Source organism: Eleutherodactylus coqui, chromosome 10 (assembly GCF_035609145.1).
Source record: "Eleutherodactylus coqui strain aEleCoq1 chromosome 10, aEleCoq1.hap1, whole genome shotgun sequence".
Classification (NCBI taxonomy): domain Eukaryota; kingdom Metazoa; phylum Chordata; class Amphibia; order Anura; family Eleutherodactylidae; genus Eleutherodactylus; species Eleutherodactylus coqui.
Window position 1 is genome coordinate 95,601,866 of NC_089846.1, and position 27,911 is coordinate 95,629,776.

Below are 27,911 nucleotides of genomic sequence, written 5' to 3' on the forward strand. Positions count from 1 at the left end.
ACCACGCAGAATACATTGGGGAGAGGAGGGATTCCAGCCATGTGTGGGAATGGGTGCTCAGGCAGTTGACACACAGCTGTAGTGTAAGTTCATCCCAACGGCCCAAGGCGATTGCACTTGTGATGGTATTTTGTTGATCTGACAGGCCAGATTGCCACTGATCTGGTAAGTAGTGCATAGTTGTGAGTCATTGTGTCCAGCGCCTTAGTCCTCGAGTGACGCAGAACGTTCTGCAGACAGACTAAAGCATTACGTTTGTACAAGTAGAGCTACTCCCAGACACATTGTGCAATATTTGTGTACACATGTATATATGATTATTTGTGTATGGGGGGTATTGGTTCAGGCAAAGAACCACATGCTGCTCCACTCACATGATGGGTAAGGACAATACAAGACTGAAGTTGTGGATAGGTTGTTACTGCGGGAGGTCCTCCTAAAGCCGCAATTACTGCATGAGCTGCTTCATAGGCTGCACTCACAAAATCTATATAGGTAATGCTTTCACTTCTCAGCTCTGAACCATATTGTTCTATATTGTTTCATTCTCTCATTCTTTCAGGGTGACGTCTCTGTCTCCTCCACCCTCCCTCGAGGCTACAAGTTTTCTTCAATGGACCGTGGTCTTCAGTCACCGGATCCTGGTTGGAAGCCTGGTGCAGGAACTTTGCCCAGATCTTTTTCCCCTCAGCAGCCTATCTCTCGCATTCCTGTCCCTCCGCCTGGAGGTCGGGGCCAGCCACACAGACCCTTGCCCCTCTCCATGATCTTCCGCCTGCAGAATGCATTCTGGGAACACCAGGCTCCGCCCCAAATGTATTCGTCTGCTCCAATTAATATGCCATCTTCGCCACCGGTGTCCATTCCAGTGATACCTGACATTCCCAATCCCACTGCAACAGCCATGACCATGCCTTCAAATGAAGAAGTCCCCCGCCCTCTTAGCCCCACTCGCCTTCAGCCACAACTGCCCCCTTCATTAGCAGAGGTACAGCGGGTTCTGGAAGATATTCCTCGACCGCTGAGGAGACGAGGCTCCCAGGAACACACGGCACAGGCCCCACCTCTCCCTTCAGACAGACGGCAGTATCGGCAAATCATGGGACGACTCTTCGGAAGGGCAGCTCCTAAACAGTCTATTGCTCCAGAACAGACAAAGACTGAGGAGAAACTTCAAGGATCTGGAATCAAAGTTGCTCACTCCTTAGAGGAACAAGCTGCAGAGGCCGAGATCATGTCCAGGATGAACCCCATTCCCGAGGAGCCAAAGATAGAAGAAAAGCCTGAAGGCTCCACCCACAAGTCTGGCATCAGTCCTGAGGAGCCCATCTGCATCGTTCTGGAGACATCGGACTCCAAGGTGGGGGCCACAGCTCTAGTGCAACCAGAGGTGGAATTCTGTGTCCCAGTAGTGATCAACGAAGGCCAAACTCTGGTAAGAGAATGGTGGAACGCTGATTAGGGCAAAGCAGGCATCATAAGTGGCTATCCTCCTCTGCACCAATGTTTATGTATAACCAACCTCCTCCGTCCACATGTGAATCCTTTGTGTTGTCCACTAGTATTAGAAGCACAGGAGTTGTCTGGGGTTAGATGAGGGGAAATGGTTCAGGACACAAATATTTAATTGCACTATACAAAGGAAACACATAATAGTGTGATGGAGGTCGAGTGCCACCCGCGCACCGCAGTACTCAGAGGTGACACTTATGAACGCCATATTTTGGTTGCAGGGATTGGTCATGTATGATGTAACTTTTGCTTTGTTTTAGGAACTTCGTTCAGCTTTGAGAGGCCCTAATTCTCCACGCAAGACTCGGCCCAGACGAGCCCGACTGGACCCCCTCATTCTTCTGCTCGATGGAGCATTAACTGGAGAGTTGGATGTAGTCACACAAGCTCTAATGGAGGTAGGATGTGAGGACAGCAGAAATAAAAGGTGTTGGGTTATTCTTGATTGATGCTATCGGTGTCCTGATCACATCCAGGAACAGGATGGCTGGGTGGCTGCAGAGAAGACTGGGAGGCCGCAAAGGCAGTTAAAAAAAAGTTAGTACCTCTTAACAAAGTGAAATAAATAGAGATCCTGCTCTCCTATGTATGCAGTGTATGGAGATGGCAGCAACTGTCTGCACCCACCTTCTCCGAGGTGGAAAAGAGATCCTGCTCTCCTATGTGTACAGTGTATGGAGATGTCATAGCAGCGGTCTACACCCACCAGCTCAGAGATAGAGAAGAAATCCTGCTCTCCTATGTGTGCAGTGTATAGAGACGTCATAGCAGCTGTCTACACCCACCAGCTCAGAGATAAATAGATCCTGCTCTCCTATGTGTGCAGTGTATTGAGATGGCAGCAGCTTTCTGCACCCACCAGCTCTGAGATGGAGAAGAGATCCTGCTCTCCTATGTGTACAGTGTATGGAGATGGCAGCAGCTTTCTGCACCCCCCTGCTCAGAGATGGAGAAAAGATCCTGCTCTCCTATGTGTGCAGTGTATGGAGATGTCATAGCAGCTGTCTACACCCACCAGCTCAGAGATTGACATTGAACCCATTTTATTTTATCAATGTAATTTTGGATACTTAACCATTTTCAGGATTTTGCTGTTCTCTTCAGGAAAGCTCTGTCATTATTGCTATACACTACCTGCCATACCAAATTTGGCTATTTCGAGTGACCATCAGCAACAACATTAAGTTAAAGGGGTTTTCCATCTGTAAACTACTCATAGCTTATCCTCCCGATAGGCTAATAGATTGGCAGGGCTCTGTTGTCCAGGAACCCTGCCAAATTTGCTGGTTCGTGCAGAAAGCATACAACTATGTTACCATTTTAGTGGCCATGCTTGGTATTGCAGGCCAAATTCTTATTCACTTAAATGAAAGCTGTGCCTGTAATACCAAGCATGGCCACTGCAGTGGGAACGGAGCTGTCTGCTTCCTGCAGAAACCAGCTCAGTGCATGACTACACTTGCCTAATGGCAAACGGGTTATCAGCAAGGGTCCCTGGTATCCTAAAAATTGGCCCTCAATAGTTTACAACTGGGCAACCCCTTTAATGTGATTGTTTGCAATGGTGGACTGTAGTCTGCCAAAGACGCACTCTGTCCTGGTGGAAATTTTGGCTTACTGAAGCCCGCGTTGTAAGTGTTTGGCATGATTATCAGAATAAACCAATCATGCCATTTTGTGCAAGCCATGGACTGCTGTAAAATAACCATCCTTTCCTCCTTAAGTCCCCCCGCCCCCTTCCAGCATCGGTCACTGCCCCTCCAAACATAGCGGACAAATGCTGTTCGTTGTGCACATTAGTGTTCAGACAACCACATGACTGCTACTAACTTCTTCCAGGTTCGGAGCGGCGGTGACCACTGAATAGGAGGTGAGGATGGCTTATTTCTATGTTTTGCACCTCCTCGGGAAACTTTTAACTGTAGCTGGTAGAATCATTTGTACGAACTATCCCGTTGATGATCAATATCTTAAAGGAACGGTGTCATCAGACAATGACCTATTATATAAATAACGTTTTTGTGTTGAACATTTTTTTTTTAAAGAATTTTGGGTGTTTTTTTTTTCAGTCACAATCTGTATTTTTTTTAAATTCAGCTTTTTTAACACCGAGCCTAATAACAGTCTGACACTTCCAGATCTGTAAAGAAAGCGTTGCAGCAGTTTTATCACTAACCTGGCAGGCAGGATTCATTATTCACAGTAGGTAATGTCACAGCTCACCTCCTCTCCCCTCCCTGCACAAGACATGCCTAGAATAGTCTCCCTTACAAGTCAATGGGTCCCCTCCTGGCGGACCCCATAATCATGTATAGGCAACAGAATAAAAAAGTCTGCAATCGAAAAATAAAAACGGATTAGAAAAATGGTTTTAATTAATTAAAAATTGGCGATATATTCCCTTTAAATGTATGACCACCTTTATTCAACTTCATCATTGTCTTCAGGAGGCGATCCATCCTTATACTTGGAGGCTTCGCCACCGTCTGTAGGAGCAGATCTGTCCTTGTGTGTTCACTTTTGGTAGCAGTATCTAATTCAGACTGTATGTTTGGGTTCGTGGTACTCTGGTTGGAATTCTTTGTTTCTTCTCTGGCTTCTTCCTCTTTTACTCATCTTCCATTTCATCATGTTTCCTAGGTCAAAGATCCAAGTCATCCAAATGAGGAGGGCATCACCGCCCTTCACAACGCCATCTGTGGGGCCAATTTTCATATAGTCAACCTACTCATTACCCACGGTGCCAATGTGAACGCAACTGACAGCCATGGATGGTATGAGGGGGCAACAGGGACCTAAGTTATAGTCATGAATTACTTCAGAAGGGTCGGTGATCCACTAACTATTACGATTGCCAGACTTGGAGTCGGAAAGGAATTATTTTCCCTTAAATAAGGAAAATTGGCTTCTACCTCATTAAGGTTTTTTGCCTTCCTCTGAATCAACATTGGGGGGTGGGGAGGATGAAAACAGGGTAATAGGCTGAGTTTGATGGCCATATGTCTTTTCTCAGCCTAACATACTATGTTATGTAACTGTCATTTAGAGGGAACATTTGGAATGATGCAGATACACTTCTTGTCCTCAGGACTCCTCTTCACTGCGCCGCTTCATGTAATGACCTCCAGATCTGCCATACTCTGGTGCGACACGGTGCCGCCATTTTTGCTACAACGTACAGTGATGGAAGTTTAGCTGTGGACAAATGTGATCCTTACAGGGAAGGCTACAAGGAGTGTCTGACCTACTTGACAGGTAAGTCTCATTCTGCGGATCCTCCATCTCCACGGATTCCTCCTCTCATATGGTTCCTTCTCTTGCTTCTACCAGAGGTGGAGCAGTGTATGGGGGAGACACAAAGTGGAGTCGTCTACGCCTTGTGGGATTACACCGCAGAGTTTGCTGATGAACTGTCTGTACGTGAGGGCGACTCTGTCACCGTTCTCAGAAAAGATGGAGAAGGCAGCAACTGGTGGTGGGCGGCGCTGTGCGGACGTGAGGGCTATGTGCCCCGCAACTACTTCGGGGTAAGGACATAATCCGCTAATGATACATTATAAGCCGTGCTTGCGTCGGCCGTCCCCTGATGTTGAGACGTGCATTTATCTACATAGGGAAGGTCACCGTGTATAAAAACCTTCCTTATTATATAGGTTCTGCAACTTTCTAATACACTGTTTAAAGGGGTTTTGGCTGAGATGGGAATAGCGGCCCGTACGCTATGGCGAGAGGTGGCTTACATTAAAGAACTGGCTGTGCTACGCTGTTTCTATAACTCCCCATTCAATTCTATGAGGGCTCATTCACATGGGCGTATTTGTGGTCCGTATTACACACATAAGGACAGCATAGAACACCATTGTTTTGCATTGGTGTGTTCTGAACGTTATTTTTTTTCCGCACGCATTAAAAAAAAAAATCAGCATGTCATTCCGTCCAAAATTTCCCATTTAAGGCTATAGGAGTGATTTAAAAAAAAAAAAATTGTAAAAAATGCTGTGAAATATGTATGCTGCATGTGTATTCACTGTGTTGTTTACGCATGAAGGCAGGAGACAGTGGGGGGAAAAAGAAACAATTGATGGTCCTTATGTTTTGTCTTCCTTTCTTTTTTGTGCATGTGAGAAATGCAGTGAATACGCACACAAAACCCCCCCACACCAAATATGTGCCTATTTCATGGATTTCAATTATATAGTCCGTGTAAATGAGCACTGGGAATAAGTGCGAATCCCAGACAGGAGACCCTTTAGGCCTCATGTCCACGGGGAAAATCAGATCCGCTGCAGATTCTACATGTAGAATCTGCAGCGGGTCCCTCCTGCCCCGCGGACATGAGCGCTGAAAATAGAAATTTAAAAGCATTTACCTTTCCGTAGCGGGCGGCGAAGGTCAGCTGTTCCTCACGGCCGGATCTTCATTTTCGGCCGGCGGATGAATTCCTGACGCCGGCGGCACGTCGCCGGCACGTCGTCGACGTGCCGCGCGCATGCGCCGGGCACATCCGCCGAGCCGAAGCAAGGGAGATGCGGCCGTGAGGAAGAGCAGAGCTTCGCGGTCCGCTGCGGGTGAGTAAATGCTTTTAATTCCTATTTTAGGTCTCCCGCGGATCCGGACGGCTTCCATAGGCTTCAATAGAAGCCCGCGGGAGACCCGCATGAAAATGGAGCATGGTCCAGATTTTTTCATGCTCCATTTTTTTTTTAAATGCCTTTTATTGACGATCCGCGGGTATTTATCTACCCGCGGGTGGTCAATGCATCCCTATGGGGTGCGGATCCGCGCGCGGGAGATCCGCTGCGGATTTTAAATCACATTTTGCCCGTGGACATGAGCCCTTAACCCCTTAAGAACACAAACCTTTTTTTTCAATTCTCAGTGTTTCCTTCCCACGTTTAAAAAATCATAACTCTTTATCCATCAACGTAGCTGTCTAACAACATGTTTTTTGCGGGACAAGTTATATTTTTCAATGGTACTATTTAACATACCTATAATGAACTAAAAAACGTTAAAAATTCTGAGCGGAGTGAAATGGGGGGAGGGGGGGGGAGATTCCGCCATCTTTTGGCAGGGGGAGGGGGGTCATCTTGTTTGTACGGTGTACACTCTCCAGCAAGAATTATTAACTTTATTCTATGGGTCAGTACAATTACTACAATGCCTAAAAGTTATATAGTTTGTTTTTGTTTTGTTTTTTCGCTGTACTACTTTTAAAATCTAAAATATCTTTGAAAAAAAATAAAATTACTTTCTACCACTATCTTCTGACCACCATTAGTTATTTTAAATTGACTCAGTTTTGCAAGGGCTAATTTTTTGCAGGACATCCCGTAGTTTCTTTTGGTACCAATTTGGGGTGCATGTGACTTTTTTTGATTGCCTATTACATTTTCCTCTTGGAGATGGGGGGGAGAGGGAACAACCAAAAAGCACAATTCCCTCTTTTCTTTCTTATACATCTATCATGTGGGGTAAGTAATGTGCTCCTTTTGATAGATAGGACTTTTATGGACCCAGCGATATCGGATATATGTGTGCTTTTCTTTATTTTAATTCTTTTATTCTATATATGGGAAAGGGGAAGGTGGGTTACACTTGTATTTCCTTATTATTTTATTTTAATAATTAATAAAACATTTTAAAACTGATTTTTACTTTTTTATGTACCCATAGAGGATATGAACTTGCAATGGTTTGATTGCTCCAGTAGTATGAAGTAACACTATAGTATTACATTATACTATGATCTGACAGACAGTTTATCAAGCCATGCCACAGGCATGGCTTGAAAGGTAATCTGCAATGGCAGTCCTGGGGGCTTTCGGAAGGCCCCCATCTGGCATGGCAAGTGAATGGCACTCCGCAATGTCATCGCACTCTGCTGATTTGACTGCGCTGCTGATTGGAGCTGTTGCGGCCGAGTGCTGGCTGTAAGAAACAGCCAGCACCCGCATTGTATGCAACGGGATCGACACTCAAGACCCCCTTCCATACAAGCACCGAACTGCCATGACGTAAATGCAGGTCCTGGAGCATTAAGGGGGTTAATATTCAGATGAAGCAGAAGATGATGGTCTGTAGAGATTAAAGGGGTGATCCAGGGACATTACTTCAAAAACTTATTCGACCTGGGGTAGTAAAATAACAGAACACTCGCCTTCCCCGCTCCCCCAGTGCTGCCGTTTCGCCAGTCAACCTGATGCAAGGTTACATGAGCACCACAGCTATTCACTGGCTAAAGGGAGTTTGATTGGCTGCAGTGGTCAAATGGCCCTTTTTTGTTAGGACCATCATCGCCGGCTTCCTGCATTGGGAAGTGAAGAGCAACGAGACTGGGGAAACGGCAGTGAAGGGGGGATCGGCGAGGGTAGGTGTTATGTTTTAATACTGCAGGCTGAAGCTTTTGAACGAAATTATCTCCCTCGATAACCCCTTTTTAGGATCCCTGTGTGGTATCTCATGGTCAGCCGTGTTGATATAATGGTATTCCTCTGGGGGGGGCGGTCTTGGCTCATATTTTGTGTTGTCCTCACAGATCATTTTTCTATTTGCAGATGTACCCAAGGCTCCGCCTCCAGCGCAGTCCCCTGTGATGGCGTTAGCAGACATGGAGATGCATTGTTGTGTATATGTGTACAGGCAGCTGCATGTTGGCGTGTGCTTGACGTGTCACATTCTTATTGTTCCTTCTTTAGTCTTTGTATAAAAGGTCTTTTTCTAATAAAATGTAGAGCAGTGAAGGATTCTGCCATTCCAGTCGTCTTCCGGTTTTTATCACATGTAAATATGGTCGGTTTTCTGAAATAAATGACACATCACTGCAGTTGTGATCTGGCGTCTTGATTATAGATCGCTTCATCTTAGTGGGGAAGGAACAAATAAAATGTCGTCACCCTTGTAAATGTGGGGTCACCATAGTCTATAAGGGGACGCTGCACACCAGGGACTGGTGACCTACTATCGTCGCTGCCCTCTGGATGTCCCAGCTGGACCAGATTCTGCAAGTAGAATTAGGTGAGGCGGCACTAAAAAAAAATGCTTCTCTAGGAGCGCCGCTAACGTACAGAATGCCAATGGGGCATTTAGGAGCATTGGCCACTTGGGATAATATGGTTGGTTTTTCCCTCTATTAAGAGGGTGTTCGTGTAACTCGCCTATGGCGAGAGGACATTTTGGGGTCAGCTAAGGAATCCTTGAGCACTTTCCAGAATATCTGCCTGTAGAATCAGGTGGATTGGTGACCACGCTGGATTGGCTGTTGGGAAGATCTGGACCCCATAAGGAGAGGAGAAGTGGGACCCTGGCTTTCAGAGGAGGATTAAAGCCCAGACGCCTCATTCACGATGAAGAATGGCTGAAGTGGCGTACACTGACAATCTTGCACTGGATGACCCTAAATTTCATATTTTTCAGGGGCAGCATTCGAGGTTTAAAATGGGATAGGTTATTGTCTGAGATTTTAAATAAAAGGAGGATTTAGCCTAAATCTGACATTTGAAATTGGCAAAGCTTAATACATTAGATCTCATTTCGGAAATGAAAAGACCGTTTTCACATCTTAAGGCTATTTTTCCACACAAGTTGTACTTTGTTTTTCTGAAATTGTCCCCTCTACGGTTTGGTCCTTTCCTGACTTTTACTTCATTGAAAAAATTAGTAAAGGATTGGAACATTTTTGCCGTCCTGTAGAGGCTTTCGTTTTTGACACTTTGAGGGATTTTTGCCGGGTTGTGTCCATTTATCGGACATAGCATTAGATATATTAAATGTCAAACTTCAGCCTATAAATCTGCGGTGTTAGGGCGGGCCTTGTCGTGGCTGGTGGCGTGTTGTCACCCTCTTCACATATATATGGGCATTATTTCAATAGTTAAATTCAGTTTTGGAGTTGGCAGACTTGAGTCTGACTAAGGCTTCCTTCCCATGAAACTCGGCCCGATATTGCGCTTGTGCTATGTCCCTGCGGATGCGAGGCACTTTTTTTTTTGTTGTTGTCAAAAACACCCCCCAATACTACAGCTTTCAACCGTTTTAGAGGATCGGCAAGTGTTTCCCATTGTCTTCAATGGAAAACCTCACAGTGCGCTCGCGTACACGGTGTGTTCTGGCCCCACTGAAAACAATGGGCAATGTGTTCCCAGGAAACGCCATACGATGGGACATGGCACAATCTTTTTCCCCACACCGCGATGCAGGAAAAAAATCACTCATGTATATGACCCCATTCCTGGACGTATTTTGTTACTGAGATATATCTATATACGTTATATTAAAGTTGAGTAATCTTTTAAATGAATACTGCAGCCTTTTAGAATCCAAATTGTGTGGTTAGTGTATTAGTAATATGGTATATTACTTGTCATGATGCATAGAATGCCAGGTAAGAAAGGAACACCTAGCAGTGCACATACACCAATAAACTATGGATTAGTAAGACCCTTTATTGAAACCAAATGAAAACCTTAACTGTTGTATTTGGAGAAAACGTCCATGATCTGTGGTGCAACGACCAACATCAGTGTGGAGCTACAGCGCTTACCATGTAAAAACTAATACACTGATGTGCAGAAAGTATTGGGACAGGAACTAAAATCATGTAGGCACATTCCATAAATCCATTCTGGACTAGGCTTCATGTCAGGCGATGGTCCAGGCCCCACCATTTGTAGGAATTGTAGAATGTTTCTCTGATTTTTGGACAACCTGGACCCGATGGCACGGTGCATTATGCTCCTGGCATATCCCATCATTGTGTTGGGACATGAAGTCCATAAAGGGCTGTAAATGGTCACCAAGCATTGAAATGTAGTAGGCACCGGTCAATGTGTTTAGGCAGAACAAAGGACCCAACCCATGCCATGAGAAACCCACACCAATATGGAGCCACCATCATGCCTGCACACTGCCTTGTTGACAGCCGAGGTCCATGGCTTCATGGGGTCTGTACCACACACACCAACCCCACCATAAGCCCAGAACAATTGGTACTGTGACTCATCATCCACGCCATGTTGCTGGTCCTCTAAAGTCCAGGTAAGCTGTTGTGTCATTATGATAAGAGGCCTCTGGTGGGTCTTCTGCTCCCATATCCCATGGAAGCTTAAGAACGCCACACTGCCCTGCAGGTTCTGCATGTGGGACCTCCTGCCATGTGATTTCTGCTGGAGTCATTTGTTCGCACATACAATTTTAGCCAGACACCGGTCACAATCGTTAAGCACCCGTGGGTGGCCACTGCGCTGTCCCCTGTGGGTGGTAATGCCTTCAATGTTTTATTCCTCGATCCAGTGTCACGTGTGTATCGGGAACGTTAAATGCCCACACAACTTCAAAACTGGACTGTTCTATCCATCTGGCACCAACTACCATGCCTCGTTCCAACTCCAACAATTCCTGTTGCCTTGATGCGAGCAGCTGGCCGGTGTTCAACCTCACATCTTTATACAGGTGTGGGCATTACCTAGTTATCATCTGAGGCAAAGGCGCTTCATCAATTTACATCCTATCCCGTAGCCGTGCAGCTGCAGCACCTCGTTCATATGGGCTACACCATCAGCACTGTTTTGTAGCCTGAAAGAACCCATTGGAAACCATGGGCTTCACATACATGCGTTTTGTAGAAAGATTTTGTAGCCAGTGTAAATGAGGCCCAAGTTAAATCCATAGTTCAGCCGGAGAGACGATAACGAGGAGTCAGAGATTACATTGTATTCTGCCCACAGCCCGTGCCAGAACAAAGGAGCTGTGTGCGGAGCTCAGACCACATGCTGTGCTCTGCAAACAGTGCCTGGAGGCCTTTTATACGCTAATAAAGTGTTAATGGACATTGTTTGAAAGATTGTCTTTGCGTGTAAATGGGCCTTAAGAGGTCCCATTCAGCCTGTAGAAGAAACTGAACGAACACAATTATAATATATGAGAGTTGCCACCTGGCCGATAAATCACTGGCCTACCTGATAAGCAAGTTCCAAAGCTGGGGCTAGTATTTTTTTTAATTATGGCTAGTAAAAAAATAATTGCTCCTTGTGGGCACCTCGGGCCCATACATAAAGTTTGCAGCACAGATGCTAGGGGAGGAAGCGGGCTCTGTCTGTACAGCAGCTGTGGTGGCCGGACCCCCTTCTGTGCGTAAGCTACTTGTTGCTCAGGGGGTAGGATTACCTGTGGGGCTTGTCTGAGGGGGCGCTATTATACGGGTCACCAGAATAACAGAGGTAAAGTTATATGTTGTGATAAGCCACACACCCCTTTTTCTTTTTAATTTTACATTGGCTGGTATTTTTGGTGCTGAAGGTGAAAACACAACCCATAAATTCACACGGGGTGGATTTGCTGTGGAATTTCCGTGTGAACCCTCCACATGGAAATTCCGCTGTATTTACAGTAGGAGCAAGATAGATAAGATTTTGAAAATGTCGTCCCCATGCCGTGGAAATAACCCACACAAAAGCCGTACAGAAATCCACATGCAGCGCAGAATTCAAAATTAATTTTGTTGCTGTCTCTGCTGAAGAATTCGCAATGAAACCTGCTTCAAAACCCACAACGAATGGTGCGAAGCGGGAGGCAGGCATTCCGCGGCAGATCTGCAGTGAAATGCCTGCAGCGGTCATTCTTCAGGAAATCGACCACATGTGAGCGTAGCCTAAGGGCTTAGTCACAAGGGCGCATCCGGGGGCCGATGCGCCCGGCTTCCTGCAGGATAAGATGGTCGCGCTGTACGTGCGGAGAAAGAACACATGACCGGTTCCATTACCGGTCATGTGTTCTTTCTTCCGGCGCTGCGGAGGGTCGTTCGCACCTGCAGTGCGGCCGTCTTCTTCATGCAGGAAGACAGGCGCATCGGCGCCCGTGTGACTAAGCCCTGATGGAGAAGGAAAGCAGAAACAAAAACGCTGATGTGAAAGAATAAGCACCTGTGATGCAGGCGTAAGGAAGCGGCGCTCCATGTGCCAAGAATGAAAATGATGAGCATACGAGAGCCAAAGTACAATCGGAGAACTGATGTACCGCCTGACCCAACTGTACAGGATCCCCGTCCTGGGAACTTCTGCGCAAGTATACGAAAGACCGATAAGCACATTGTCAATCTATAAAGGTGTGCGGGGCGGGCTCCGGTACTGGAGAGGAGTGCGGGATGGTCCGATTCTGTGGCTCCCTCAAGTAACCCTTAACACTCCATAACGCACAGTTATGTCATGGAGGTTTAGGGTTTGTATGGAGGGGCATTGGTGGTTGATCCTGCTTCGTACAACACAGGTGCCGGCTGCTTCTTACAGCTGACAGCCACCCGCAACAGCTCCGATCAGCAGCGCTGCTAATCGGAGCCATTAACCCTTTAAGTGCCCAATCGATGTTTAGGAGTACTGATAAAATTGCAGGGTGCGGTGCGGTTGCCATGGCAGCTGGGGGCCTTTTGAAAGCATATATCTATATTCCACAACACTTCCGCTCAACCCAAACAACCAATCACTGTGAATCAGCCAACCCAAGCAACCAATCAAGTTGTAAATCGAGCAGAAGTGTTGTGGAATATAGATATATGCCTTCTTGAAAGCCCCCAGGGCTGCCATGGCAGATTGCCTATGAAGCCAACTTGTCGTAGAATATTATACTATGGTGTCACATCATACTGTGGCAGCGATCAAACCATTCAAGTTCATGTCCCCTATGGGAACTAAAAAAAAAATGTAAAAATCCGTTTAAAATGTATTATTAATTATTAAAAAAATAAATAAGAGATAATAAAAGTTAAAAAAAACAAAAAAAACTTTTCTAATATTTAGAATAAAATAATCAAAATAAAAGAACAAAACCCTATTTGGTATCCCTGCGTCTTTAAAGGTCTGATATAACATAACCCGTTATTTAACCCGCATGATGAACATTATCAGAATTTAAAAAATAACCCCAGAATTGCTCCCCGTCTCCAAGAGAAAATGTAGTAAAAAGGCGATCAAAAAGTCATATGTGCCCCAAAATGTTACAGATAAAAACTACAGAAGGTCCCACAAGAAACTTTCTTGCCCTCGCACAACTATGTCAACGGAAAACCAAACGTGTTCTGGCTGTCGGAAGATGGCGGCAGAAAATAATTACAGTTTTTCCAAATATATTTTGTTTTTTAAAAGTAGAACAGCAAAGAAAGAACAACTATCTAAATCTTGTATCGTAGTAACCACACTGGCCCACAGAATAAAGCTGGGCGCACACGAGTGTATTTTGCATCAGGCTGGCTGTGAGATATACGCGCGTGGCACGCACAGTATGTAACGACATTGCATACTGGCTGTGTGCCGTCCATCGCCATGATCTATCTTGGTGTGTATGCGTACATAATAAACGCCAAGCTACATGCTGAGATTTTTCTTGCACATGTATTTTGCGCAATTCGTGTGAGTGATAACATGGATTGGTCTGCGCACAGGATACGTAATTCTAACACGCTTGTATGAGCCCGGCCTTAAGTTGTCAGGTCATTTTGCTGCAGAGAACCGTAGAAACAAGACCCCACCCCATAAATGGCGAAATTTCGTTGTTTTCCCATTTCACTCCACTTATATTTTTTTTTTATTTTTTCAGTACATTAAATAGCACCATTGACAAATACAACTCGTCCCGCAAAAAAACAACTCGCAGACAGCGGCGTGGATGGATAAATAAAAGAGTTAGGGTTTTTTTTTTAAGTGGGGAGAAAAAAATGCAAAGGAAAAAAAGGGGCCATGCCCTTAAGAGGTTAAAAGGGTTGTCCAGGGTTAGAAAAGATATCTGCTTTCTTCCAAGCACAGCGCCCCCCTTGTCCACAGGGTTGTGTCTGCTGTTTAGCTTCTATGTACTCTGAGCTGCACTACCACACACAACCCTATGGACAAGGGTGGCGCTGTGTTTGGAAAAGAGCAAATATGTCTTTGTAATGGTGGATAACTACTTGCGGGTGGCATATTTGGGATTTCAGCCGCACTTAAGCAGCGCTGCTGATTAGAGCCACCTGATTGGCTCTCCGGCACCACGTGACTACACAGCGTGCACGCGCATTGCCTTCAGCAGACGTGCACTACACACTACACTTATTTTAAGCAGCACGGGGTTAGGGTTAGGGTTAACTAACCCTAAACCTAACCCCAACCCTAAACATTAACCCTAAACCTAATCCCGTGCTGCTTAAAGGGGTTGTCCCGCGCCGAAACGGGTTGTTTTTTTTTTTTAACCCCCCCCCCCCCCCGTTCGGCGCGAGACAACCCCGATGCAGGGGTTAAAAAAACAACCCGCACAGCGCTTACCTGAATCCCGGCGGTCCGGCGTCTTCATACTTACCTGCTGAAGATGGCCGCCGGGATCCTCTGTCTCCGTGGACCGCAGGGCTTCTGTGCGGTCCATTGCCGATTCCAGCCTTCTGATTGGCTGGAATCGGCACGTGACGGGGCGGAGCTACACGGAGTCGGCATTCTACACGAGCGGCCCCATAGAAGACTGCAGAAGACCCGGACTGCGCAAGCGCGGCTAATTTGGCCATCGGAGGGCGAAAATTAGTCGGCTCCATGGGAACGAGGACGCTAGCAACGGAGCAGGTAAGTAAAAAACTTTTTATAACTTCTGTATGGCTCATAATTAATGCACGATGTACATTACAAAGTGCATTAATATGGCCATACAGAAGTGTATAGACCCACTTGCTGCCGCGGGACAACCCCTTTAAGTGTAGTGTACGTCTGCTTAACTGTAGTGTGTAGTGCACAACTGCTGAAGGCAACCCGCGTGCACGCTGTGTAGTCACGTGGTGCCGAAGAGCCAATCAGGTGGCTCTAATCAGCAGCGCTGCTTAAGTGCGGCTGAAATACCAAATATGCATCCCCTTGTGGTCTACTCGCCCTGCCAGCCTGTTTAGCGGACGGGCTCGCAGATTGCACATGAGGCTCCATATTATTATGAAACCGTTGGGAGAGGAGGGGCTGCGTCCACACTAAATCCACTCCCAGAAACTGCCATTTTTTCGAAGACCGCGCTATTCCCCTACATCCGGATCATTCGTCAAATACACTTGTGACATAACTCTTATCTCTTATTGGTTTACTTGCCATAAACAAAGATGGCGACTGGTCGATCCTGAGCCCGTAGCAATTTTCATTCAACCGGGTGACCCCTAAATAGCCAATCAACGTACAGGAATATCGGAGGGCGTGGTCAGTCTGTAGAGGCGGAGCCAGCGGCAGAAATGAAGTAAGCGATCAAATTCTCACATGTATTATTTTATACTCTATCCCCCGTGCCCCCACATACTGCAACCCCGTGCCCTCACATACTGCCCCCTATGTACAGCTCTGTGTTATACTGTATCCCCGTGCCCTCACATACTGCCCCCTATATGCTGCTCTGTCTACACTGTTGTACTCTATGCCCCATGCTCTCACATACAGCTCTCTACACTGTTATACTCTATACCTCCTGTCTCCTATATACTAACCCTGTATATAGCTATATCAATACTGTGTTATACTCTACACTGCCCCCAATATACAGCTGTCTATACTGTTATTCTCTATATACTGCCCCCTAGATATGGCTCTATATATTGTTATTTTTTTTTATACCCCCCCTGCCTCTATATACTGTTCTTTTTAAACTGTGTTATACTCTCTACTCCTGGGCCTGTATGCCGTCTCCTATATGCAGCTCTGTCTGTACTGTGCTATACTCTATACCCCCTGCCTTCATATACTGCCTGCTATGTACAGCCCTATCTATATTGTGTTATACTCTATATCCCCTGTCTCTGTAGACAGCTATGTTCTACTGTATAAGCCCTGTCTCTATATACTGCCCACTGTATACAGCTCTCTCCACACTGTTCTGCTCTATACCTGCTGCACCTATATACTACCCCTATATACAGCTATGTCTATACTGTGTTATACTTTCTACCCCTTAACTCTATATACTGCCCCTATATACAGCTCTCTGTATATTGTTATTCTCTATATACTTACCTCTATATACCATTCTCTCTGTACTGTGTTATACTCTCTACCCCTGGGCCTGTATACTGTCCCCTGTATACAGCTCTGTCTATACTCTATACCCCCTGCCCTCATATACTGCCCTCTGTCTATATAGTGTGACTCTTTTTCCAGGCTGAATATTGATGGTTTGCTGGTGTATTTCCCCTACGAGTACATCTACCCGGAGCAGTACTCCTATATGCTGGAGCTGAAGAGGACGCTGGATGCCAAGGTGGGGCGAGATAATAATGACTGAGCAGATAATCATGTTATGGGGGTTCTTCTTACATCTTCTGTGTTTTGCCGGCAGGGTCATGGAGTCTTGGAGATGCCATCTGGGACAGGAAAGACAGTGTCATTGTTGTCGTTGATTGTGGCCTATCAAAGAGTAAGTGTGTACTCTGTATACTGACCAAATGATTGGTCCGGGGCCCCTCCTCACCTTTCTGCGTGCTCCTTATGATGGGTCCAAGGTCCCTCCTCCTCCTCACCCCAATGCGTGCGCCTTAGGACTGGTCCGGGGCCTCTCCACGCCCCTCTGCGTACTCCTTAGGACTGGTCCGGGGCCCTTCTGCGTGCTCTTTAGGACTGGTCCGGGGCCCCTCCTCGCCCCTCTGCGTGCTCCTTAGGACTGGTCCGGGGCCCCTCCTCGCCCCTCTGCGTGCTCCTTAGGACTGGTTCGGGGCCCCTCCTCGCCCCTCTGCGTGCTCCTTAGGACTGGTCCCGGGCCCCTCCTCGCCCCTCTGCGTGCTCCTTAGGACTGGTTCGGGGCCCCTCCACGCCCCTCTGCGTGCTCCTTAGGACTGGTTCGGGGCCCCTCCACGCCCCTCTGCGTGCTCCTTAGGACTGGTCCGGGGCCCCTCTGCGTGCTCCTTAGGACTGGTTCGGGGCCCCTCCACGCCCCTCTGCGTGCTCCTTAGGACTGGTTCGGGGCCCCTCCTCGCCCCTTTGCTTGCTCCTTAGGACTGGTCTGGGGCCCCTCCTTACCCCTCTGTGTGCTCCTTAGGATGGGTACCGGGCCCCTCCTCACTCCAAACCAGCTAGAGACCCCACTGCAATATTCCAACGCGGGAGTGCATGGGCTGTTTTTTGTCAATGTGATATCCGTATAAACCACCTGTCATTCATGGATGCTTTTTATGGCATTGTGACGCACCTTTTATAGGCTAAGCACCCCAAAACACTCCCAAATCTAATGCTCAAGAAGTGTACATGACCCCTACATCAGACAGATGTTACGGCTGCAGGGGGTGATGTAGCCCAGCAGTAGGAACACTGACCCCTACTTGGATGCGCTGCGCCAGATGCTGCAGCATGCACAGTGTAAGCCGCCATTACCGGGAATTAGTCAGAACCCTGCGGATGGCACCACTTAGAGCAGCTGTGGTTGGGTGAAGGTGTGGCGGAGGGACCTCGCACCTCGTCTGTTCTGCTCCTAATGCATGGTGTTGTTTCCTAGACGTACCCTCTAGAAGTCACCAAGCTGATCTACTGCTCACGGACCGTCCCGGAGATAGAGAAGGTGAGATCAAGCGGCATCTGCCATTTGCGAGCACTAATGACCATCTCCCTCATCACATGGTCACTGTTCGCAGGTGGTGGAGGAGCTCCGGAAGCTGACGGAGTACATCCAGCTTCAGACCAGGGAGAAGCTCAACTTCTTGGCGTTGGCTTTGAGCTCCAGACGTAATTTGTGTGTGAACCCGGAGGTGAGTTTGCGCTGGTGTCACCCCTGTCCTCTCTGCCTCTGGGTTACTCCACTACCTTGTCGTGTCGTCTTAGGTCAGCGCTCTCCGCTTTGGGAAGGAGATTGATGGGCGATGCCACAGCCTCACGGCTTCCTTTGTGAGGATGCAAAGGCAGAGAGACCCCAGCATCCCGTCCTGTCACTTCTATGAGGTAAGATGGAGGTTGGATGGGGTTGGGGTCTAGGTTGACTGGAGATGAAGAATTGGCTGACATGCTGCACATTTTCTTACTTCTCCCTCAGGAGTTTGATGCAATCGGCAGGGAGACTCCTCTTCCTCCTGGGATTTACAATCTTGATGATCTCCGGACCCTGGGGAGGCAGCGCGGCTGGTGTCCGTACTTCCTGGCCCGCCATGCTGTAAGTACATGTGGTTGCGAGCGCCTTGCGCAACACCCTACTGACCTTGGCTCATCCTGTCTGTGCCCCCTTAGTTGGCTCAGTGTAACGTCATCGTGTACAGTTATCATTACCTTCTGGACCCCAAGATTGCTGATCAGGTGTCCCGGGAGCTGGCCAAGAAGTCTGTTGTCGTCTTTGATGAGGCTCATAACATTGGTGAGTGGGAGCGGATCTTCTCCTGTTTATCTTCCTCTTCATGACCCTCAGTAAACCTCTTGTCTGCCCTGCAGATAACGTCTGCATTGATTCCATGAGCGTCACCATCACACGGCGAACCTTGGAGCGCTGCCAGAACAACATCGAGACGCTCAACTCTGCCATCCAAAAGTGAGGAAGAGGGGGCACAATGCTTGGTGTGAGGAAGGTGGGGGGTTAATGAGGTGAAGAAAGTAACGGATATGAGTGGAATAAAGGAGAACGCCGAGGAGTCTCTGGCTCATTGCTTTATTTTCAGGATTAAGGAAACCGATGAGCAGAAACTGAAACAAGAATACTCACGACTGGTGGAGGGTCTACGCGAGGCCACGGTCGCCCGTGAAACAGACGTTTATCTAGCGAATCCTGTATTACCTGATGAGATCCTGCAGGGTGAGAGGAATGGGGAAGGGGCTATCTCCATTTATTTCGTGGCATGTCTAGAGGGACTGTGGACTACTGTGCTGTGACCCGTATACACAGTGTAATATCAGACCAGCAAGGGTTAGCATAACTTGCAGATTATCCTCCTTGTCTCACAGAGGCCGTTCCCGGCTGTATTCGCAATGCTTTGCATTTTCTGGGCTTCTTGCGGCGTCTGGTTGGCTATGTCAAGTCTCGTCTACGTTCAGGACATGTGACTCAGGAGGGTCCAACTGCCTTTTTGCGTGACCTTTATGAAAAGGTCTGTATTGAACGGAAGCCAATGAGGTGAGTTCCTGGGGTCATGTGACCTCTCAATGATGATCGGGGTCACCTACTGAAAACACCGGAGATTCCTGCATGTGACCTCCCTCCCTGTATAATGTCAAGCAGTTCCTGCTAAACGTGATGACCCGCCCAAATATCACACTGTTCTTCCTGGATGTGACGGCCTTCCCTTATATAATGTCGGCTGATCCTCATTGTCCTAATCTCCTCCCAAACCTTTGTCCACCCCATCAACTGTCCATGTAATGTCAGGGTGTTCCTCCTGTTCATGACCTCCACTCCCGACCCTCGTTTAGCCACCATATTCCCTCTGTATAATGTCAGGCTGTTCCTTCTGGACGTGGTCTCCTTCCAATGTATATCATCAGGTTGTTCTCCTGGACATGGCCATCTCCTTGACGTGGCATCTTATCACCCCATACATCTTAAGGCTGCTCCTCCTGGTCATTACTTCCTCCCCAGGCCTTCGCCTACCCATCTTCCTCCTGTACAATGTCAGGCTGTTCCTCCTGGGTGGGGCCTCCTCCCTGCATATAATATCAGGCTCTTTCCCCAGCCATTATCGTTCATATTCCCAGGGCCTCGTCTTGTTTCCAGCTCTGACTCTGCCTCATGTCCCTTAGGTTCTGTGCAGAGCGGTTGCGCTCTCTGACACGGACGCTGGAGATTGCAGACATCACGGACCTTTCTCCTCTTACCCTCATCACCAACTTTGCCACACTGGTCAGCACATACACTAAAGGTGAGAGCCCAGTGAGCACCCTCCTCTAAGACCGACCCCCGTCGGCATCCCTCACACTCGGCCTTTGTTTCTGCAGGTTTCATGATCATTATTGAACCATTTGAAGACCGGACTCCAACCATTAGTAACCCCGTGTTACACTTCAGGTGATGCCCAGTCTCCTAACAGGACGATGGACCCAGAGCAGTGTGTGTGTGTGGTGGGGGCACTTACATAGATTGTGGACCTGGGGGAGCAGCTGTGGGTGGTCTCCTGGTCACCCTGCATTTCTTGTAGTCTGATCTGTGGCCTGCTCCTTTATATAGTGTGGAGAGTTGCAGTCCAAACTTCATCCATCCACCGTAGTGCCAACATCAGACAACCGCTGCAGATCATCTCACAATGTGTCCCTTCTCACCTACAGCTGCCTGGATGCGTCGCTCGCTATTAAGCCGGTGTTTGAGAGGTTTCAATCTGTGGTCATCACATCTGGGGTATGAGGCACATATGTACCTCGTTCTGCTTCACACCCCAATATACATAGCCTCACCTGTAACTTGTGTTCCCAACAGACTCTCTCCCCGCTGGACATCTACCCCAAAATTCTTGACTTCCGACCTGTAACGTTGGCAACATTCACTATGACACTGGCCCGGGTCTGTCTCTGTCCGATGGTGAGCAGCATGCATCATATGACACAGGGAAGGGGCCTAGCTAGACTATGCGAAAACCATGGTGACTATATGTACAATCTCTACAGGTTGTTGCCCGAGGGAACGACCAAGCGGCAATGAGCTCCAAGTTCGAGACAAGGGAAGATCTGGGTAAGAGATTGCATGTGTGTGTGGCCATATTGTCTCGCTATGTCATGTGACTGACCTCTGACCCCCACAGCTGTCATGCGGAATTATGGGAACCTTCTCCTGGAGATGTCGGCTATCGTCCCTGATGGGATAGTGGGTTTCTTTACCAGTTACCAGTATATGGAGAACATTGTGGCTTCATGGTATGAGCAGGTAGGTACCTCTGAATGTGCAAGGTCAGGAGGTGCCCCAATCTGATGTATGTTACTCCAGGAGTCAGGGACAGGCCATGCTGCCATAATCACTGCTTCGTGTGTCACCAGGGAATCCTAGAAAACATCCAGAGGAACAAGCTGATCTTCATAGAGACCCAGGACGGAGCGGAAACCAGTGTGGCCCTCGAGAAGTATCAGGAGGTGAGCTCCAGAGTGGGGCAGGGGCCCGCTAATGGTTCATCCTTCTAACCATGAGCTGTCATTTTAGGCCTGCGAGAACGGACGAGGCGCCATCTTACTCTCTGTCGCTCGGGGAAAAGTATCCGAAGGAATTGATTTTGGTGAGCTGGGCGGGGTGTCATGTGACAGCGAGTTCCTTCGTATATTGTAATGCCAACATAGATCTGCTCCTTCCCCACAGTCCACCACTACGGCCGAGCCGTGATCATGTTTGGCGTCCCGTACGTTTACACCCAAAGCCGGATACTGAAGGTTTGTCCCTGGACCTTTTGTGGCTGATGGCGTCTCCTCCTGCAGTTTGACTGCTATTTTCTCTTTGCGTCTCCTCCTCCAGGCTCGCCTCCAGTTCCTGCGTGATCAGTTCCATCTGCGGGAGAACGATTTTCTAACGTTTGATGCGATGAGACACGCTGCGCAGTGTGTCGGCCGAGCCATCCGTGGGAAGACTGACTATGGGATCATGCTGTTTGCTGATAAGGTAAATGCTCCATCATGTACAGCAGGAGTTGCTGTGAGGGGCTTCGGGTCCTGCAGCATGACGAAAGTGACAGCCATATTGTAATATGGAGATCTTGGCGACTTCGTCATCTTCTGTGCTGACGTCTCAAGTTTACTTTTGATCTGCAACCAATAGTAATGCAAGGATCTGCGCTGTCCTCATCGCCTATAGATTGCTATGGGAGAGTGTTGTGGGTATGCTCTGCGACGTGTGCAGGGAGAGGGAGGTGAGCTGTGACTATCACCAATAGACAGCTGCAGGAGAGTGCTGTATGGCCTCTGCATGGTAGGGAGGAGGATACCTGTGACATTTACCTGCAGACAACTATGGGAGAGTGCTCTATGGCCTCTACAAGGTAGGGAGGAGATGAGCTGTGACCATCACCAATAGACAGCTGCGGGAGAGTGCTCTATGGCCTCTACAAGGTAGGGAGGAGATGAGCTGTGACCATCACCAATAGACAGCTGCGGGAGAGTGCTGTATGGCCTCTGCAAGGTAGGGAGGAAGTTAGCTGTGACATTTACCTGCAGGCAACACTGGGAGAGTGCTGTATGGCCTCTGCATGGTAGGGAGGAGGTGAGCTGTGACCATCACCTGCAGACAACTATGGGAGAGTGCTGTATGGCCTCTGCATGGTAGGGAGGAGGTGAGCTGTGATCACCACCAATAGACAGCTGCAGGAGAGTGCTGTATGGCCTCTGCAGGGTAGGGAGGAGGTGAGCTTTGACCATCACCTGCAGACAACTATGGGAGAGTGCTGTATGGCCTCTGCAGGGTAGGGAGGAGGTGAGCTTTGACCATCACCTGCAGACAACTATGGGAGAGTGCTGTATGGCCTCTGCAGGGTAGGGAGGAGGTGAGCTGTGATCACCACCAATAGACAGCTGCAGGAGAGTGCTGTATGGCCTGTTCAGGGTAGGGAGGAGGTGAGCTGTGACCATCACCTGCAGACATCTATGGGAGAGTGCTGTATGGCCTCTGCAGGGTAGGGAGGAGGAGACCTGTGACATTTACCTGCAGACAACAATGGGAGAGTGCTCTATGGCCTCTGCAAGGTAGGGAGGAGGTTAGCTGTGACATTTACCTGCAGGCAGCACTGGGAGAGTGCTGTATGGCCTCTGCATGGTAGGGAGGAGGTGAGCTGTGACCATCACCTGCAGACAACTATGGGAGAGTGCTGTATGGCCTCTGCATGGTAGGGAGGAGGTGAGCTGTGATCACCACCAATAGACAGCTGCAGGAGAGTGCTGTATGGCCTGTGCAGGGTAGGGAAGAGGTGAGCTGTGACCATCACCTGCAGACAACTATTGGAGAGTGCTGTATCACATCTGCATGGTAGGGAGGAGGTGAGCTGTGATCACAACCAATAGACAGCTGCAGGAGAGTGCTCTATGGACTCTGCAGGGTAGGGAGGAGGGTAGCTATGACCATCACCTGCAGATTTCAGTAGCAGAGTGTTGTGAGCGTACTCTGTGACCCGTGCAGGAAGGGGAATGTAAACTATGACCATCCTCAATAGATTACTATGTGAGAGTGCTTAGTGACCTGTACAGGGAGGGGGAAGAGGTGAGCTATATTACTGGTGAATTCAGTGTTGTCTGCCTCTAGCTTTATAATCGGGGTATTACCTTTTATAACTCCTCCCTCATCTGTCCATAGATTACAAAGTGCAAGTTAAAAAATGACAGGAAGCATTGCCCTGTTATGAGATTTCAGTATTTGTTTTAATGAGATCCATGATGAATTGTTTACCACAAGCATTGACCCTTTTCTGAGGGTGTGTTCCCCTTTAAGACCTTCCATTGTATCTCCTCCCTCAGCCATATGGCTTTAGCAAACCAGCTGCACTGATCTGATCTTATATTATCCAGTTACCTCCAGACCTGTGGACAGAAGACCTTCAGCACCAGCCAGAGCTGGCTGTGACAGGGCAGGCTCCGCCCATGTGTACATGTGATCTGGCTGCTGACAGGGCAGGCTCCGCCCATGTGTACATGTGATCCAGCTGCTGACAGGGCAGGCTCCGCCCATGTGTACATGTGATCCGGCTGCTGACAGGGCAGGCTCCGCCCATGTGTACATGTGATCCGGCTGCTGACAGGGCAGGCTCCGCCCATGTGTACATGTGATCTAGCTGCTCGCTATAAGAGATCTGCCCCATGTGAGTATCTGATTCTCCCTTGCAGAGATACGCACGCTCAGACAAGAGGGGAAAGTTACCACTATGGATTCAAGAGCATCTGACAGATGCCAACCTGAACCTGACGGTGGATGAGTGTGTTCACCTCTCCCGACACTTCCTCAGAGAAATGGCACAGCCATTCCGTAGGGTGAGTAAACCCTTCCACAGCTCCTCTTGTTCATCACCCATCGACCGCTGAGAACTGGTCACATGACATCGCTCTCCTCTGCTCTTGTCCTCTGTCTCTTCTATAGGAGGACCAGCTTGGCTTGTCTCTGTTGACGTTGGAACAGCTGCAGTCCGAAGAGATGCTGCAGAAGATACAGGAGATCGCTCATCAAGTGTGACCATTTTCTTGGACATCTCAGGAACCACAATGTGGCGGATGAGACCTAAAGGTTGCCCTCCAGTCCTGTATTATGTCTAGGATATAACATGTGTGGTTGGTGGGGTTGCCCATGAGACCTGTGGACGCTGTATGTGTTTTTACATACTGAATAAATTCTTACGTTTCTTCTCTGTGTGTGACCTGAGTGATCCATGTACGAACACATGAACGAAGGTGTCTCCACTGACCCCACAGACCGGTGTCAACCATTCTACGTTTAGTCTGTGTCCTCCATGTCAGGCAGTGAGTGCCTCCTCGTGTATAAACAGGATAGAGATGCATCAGGGATCCATATACTGTGGTGGAGTTGAAATTGACATCATCGCTGTTCCGTTGCGTGATCCTGCCATTCTTCAATCTTAAAGATTTTCTTTGGTCTTCTGTAAATAAACTTAAAGGTGTCTTTGTTGAATTTTTAGAAATTCAAGCTATTGTGTGTACATGAGGAATAACGGCGATGTGGATTCAGCTTTGGGATGTAGTAAATCAGTTACTAGAGGCATCGGCAGTGTGTTTCTCTCCCTCCTTGCCTCTCTTACACACATCAGCAGAGTTTGCGACATTATACAGCAGTACTGAGCAGTGTAATAGTGAATTCAGCACTGGGGTGAAATAGTAAAATACTAGAAGCAGTATCACTGTGTGTGTACCTCTCTGTGCAACAGCAGCTCCCGCCTCGCCGCTCTTACACACAGCAGCATGGGGGAGATTATACAGCAGTACTGAACAATGTAGTGAATCCAGCACTGGGTGAGATAGTAAAACACTTACTAGAAGCAGCAGCAGCAGCACTGTTTGTGTCTTTGTTTCTATCTGCAGCATCAGCTCCCACCTCTCGCACACATAAACCACATTAGCATCTCATGTGTTTTCTCTGTATCTTGCACATCAGATTCCACAATCACCCCGTGATATTTGTGGCGGATATTTCCCTTTTGCTTTCAGTAACTATTTAAACATCCCTTTTATTTTAACTCTTAAAGTATATAAGGACAAAGAAAAAGAGGAACTGCCGGATCTGTGATGTGTGTGCAGCTAGAATCGCATCCCTATTCTTAGTGCCACTGCCTAAATAAGCCAGATGATGGCGCTATAAGTATTCTTTACTAGCTGCACCACACAGCGTTTGTAACTTCCTGCTTATTACTCTGACACTTCTCATAAGGGCAACATTTGTCATTATGGTGACACTTATCACTAGCCTTTCGCATTACGGTGACACCTTTCAACGGTGTAATACTTTTCATTAGTGTGTCACTTATCACTGCAACATAGTGTGACCTTTCTCACCGGTGCGATACTTCTAATTAGCGCCAAACTTCTCTTTGGTGTGATACTTCTTACTAATGCGACACTTCTCATTTTTGCAATACTTGTCATAAGAGTGAGCCTTTACACTGTGACACTTCTCACTAATGCGATACATCCTATCACTGTGACACTTCTCATTAATGTGTTGCTTATTACTGTAACATTTCTCACTAGTGTTACACTTTTCATTAGTGCAAAAATTCTCATTGATGTGACACCTTGTTGGAGCGACACTTCGTGTGCAGCACATCTCACTGGTGTATCATTATTACTCTAATACTTCTTGTTACACTAGTGCAACACTTCTCCCTGGTGTGAAGCTTATCACTAATGAGACGCTATAGAGATGTTTCACAATAGTGTGACAATTCTCAATAAAGTGCTGCTCAGTAGCGCAATGCTTCATTATGGACACTACTGATTAGTGTAATGCTTCACGGTAGTGAAAAGAATCGCACTAGTGAGTGGGCTTTTATTATCATTTCACCATTATTTGTTTCATGGTAATGATGATTTTTCTGTTGCTGCAGTGATGATGTAGGTTTAGTGTGTTCTGGTGATGACATATGGGTTGGGGTATTTAGTGATGACATAGATTTAGGGTGTTCTGTGACAACGCAGCTTCAGTGTGTTCCGGTGTCCAAGTAGCATTGGTGGTTTTCCTGGCATGATGTAGCTCTAGTGGGTTCCGGGGATGATGTGGATCTAGTGCCTTCCGTGGTTGATGTGGATCTAGTGCGTTCTAGTCCTGACATAGCGTTGGTTTGCCCCAGTAATGATATACCTTTTTGTGTGTTCAAGTGATGATGTAGGTTTAGTGTATTCTGGTAATGACGTAGCGTTGGGGTATTTAGTGATGACATAGATTTAGGGTGTTCTGTAACGACGCAACTTCAGTGTGTTCCGGTGTCCAAATAGCATTGGTGTGTGCCGAGCATGATGTAAGTTTAGTGTGTACTGGTGATGACATATGGGTTGGGGTATTTAGTGATGACATAGATTTAGGGTGTTCTGTAACGACGCAACTTCAGTGTGTTCCGGTGTCCAAATAGCATTGGTGTGTGCCGGGCATGATGTGGATTTAGTGTGTTCTGGGGATGACGTGGATTTAGTGTGTTCTGGGGATGACGTGGATCTAATGGGTTTCGGGGATGACGTGGATCTAATGGGTTTCGGGGATGACGTGGATCTAATGGGTTTCGGGGATGACGTGGATCTAATGGGTTTCAGGGATGATGTGGATCTAATGGGTTTCGGGGATGATGTGGATCTAATGGGTTTCGGGGATGATGTGGATCTAATGGTTCCAGGGATGACGTGGATCTAGTGGATTCCGGGGATGATGTAGAACCTAGTGGGTTCCGGGGATGATATAGCATTGGTTTGCCCCAGTAATGATATACCTTTTGTGCGTTCCAGTGATTATATACCTTTGTGTGTGTTCTGGTGATGATGTGGATTTAGTGGGTTCTACTAATGATGTTGCATTGGGGTGTTTCAGTAATGACACACTTTTGGTTTGCCCCAGTGATGATATACCTTTTTGTGTTTCCGGTTAGGATTTAGTGTGTTCCAGGGATGATGATGTTGCGTTAGTGTGTTCCACTGATGATGTGGATTTAGTAGGGTCTAGTGCTGACATAGTTTGCCCTAGTGATGATATACCTTTTGTGTGTTCCACTGATGATGTTCCGTTGGGGTGTTTCAGTGATGACATAGTGTTGGTTTGTCCCAGTGATGATGTACCTTTTTTTTGTTCCAGTGTTTAATGTAGTGTTAGTTTGCCCCAGTGATGATATACCTTTTGTATGTACCGGTGAGGATGTGGATTTAGTGTGCTTCACTGATGATGTTGCGTTGGTGTGTCCTGCTGATATTTAATTGACAACGGTGGCATGATGAATATCGAATTATGTTATGTTTCATACTTCATAGTCTTCTGTGTATTCAGTATTATATACATAGCGGATGGCGTACAAATAATGC

The 27,911-nt window shown here is 47.5% G+C and overlaps 2 protein-coding genes across 4 annotated transcripts in view; both read left to right on the forward strand.

Moving 5' to 3' along the window:
- Positions 1-8,338, forward strand: part of PPP1R13L (protein phosphatase 1 regulatory subunit 13 like) — a 28,658-nt gene extending 20,320 nt beyond the window's left edge. For both annotated transcript variants that reach the window (XM_066581525.1, XM_066581524.1), the window contains exons 7-12: positions 563-1,435; positions 1,773-1,910; positions 4,153-4,286; positions 4,601-4,767; positions 4,843-5,039; positions 8,070-8,338. In XM_066581525.1, the coding sequence (XP_066437622.1) occupies positions 563-1,435; positions 1,773-1,910; positions 4,153-4,286; positions 4,601-4,767; positions 4,843-5,039; positions 8,070-8,108 (1,548 nt within the window). In that variant the 3' untranslated portion in view covers positions 8,109-8,338. The remainder of the gene's footprint in view (positions 1-562; positions 1,436-1,772; positions 1,911-4,152; positions 4,287-4,600; positions 4,768-4,842; positions 5,040-8,069) is intronic.
- Positions 8,339-15,385: 7,047 nt separating this feature from the next.
- On the forward strand, positions 15,386-24,743 carry ERCC2 (ERCC excision repair 2, TFIIH core complex helicase subunit). Of its 2 annotated transcripts, XM_066581526.1 has the most exons (23): positions 15,409-15,732; positions 16,644-16,743; positions 16,822-16,899; positions 17,971-18,033; positions 18,107-18,220; positions 18,294-18,410; positions 18,502-18,618; positions 18,693-18,816; positions 18,891-18,987; positions 19,115-19,248; positions 19,398-19,566; positions 20,190-20,308; positions 20,385-20,454; positions 20,712-20,781; positions 20,860-20,961; positions 21,048-21,111; positions 21,182-21,303; positions 21,414-21,506; positions 21,574-21,646; positions 21,727-21,797; positions 21,880-22,023; positions 24,231-24,374; positions 24,481-24,743. In XM_066581526.1, the coding sequence occupies exons 1-23, from the start codon at positions 15,728-15,730 to the stop codon at positions 24,571-24,573; spliced, it is 2,283 nt and encodes a 760-aa protein (XP_066437623.1). In that variant the 5' UTR covers positions 15,409-15,727; the 3' UTR covers positions 24,574-24,743. The 2 variants fall into 2 exon arrangements, with proteins under 2 accessions (XP_066437624.1, XP_066437623.1); XM_066581527.1 differs by lacking the exons at positions 20,712-20,781; positions 20,860-20,961; positions 21,048-21,111; ... (5 more) ...; positions 24,231-24,374; positions 24,481-24,743 and adding an exon at positions 20,614-20,704 and having other exon boundaries at positions 15,386-15,732.
- Positions 24,744-27,911: the final 3,168 nt, after the last annotated feature.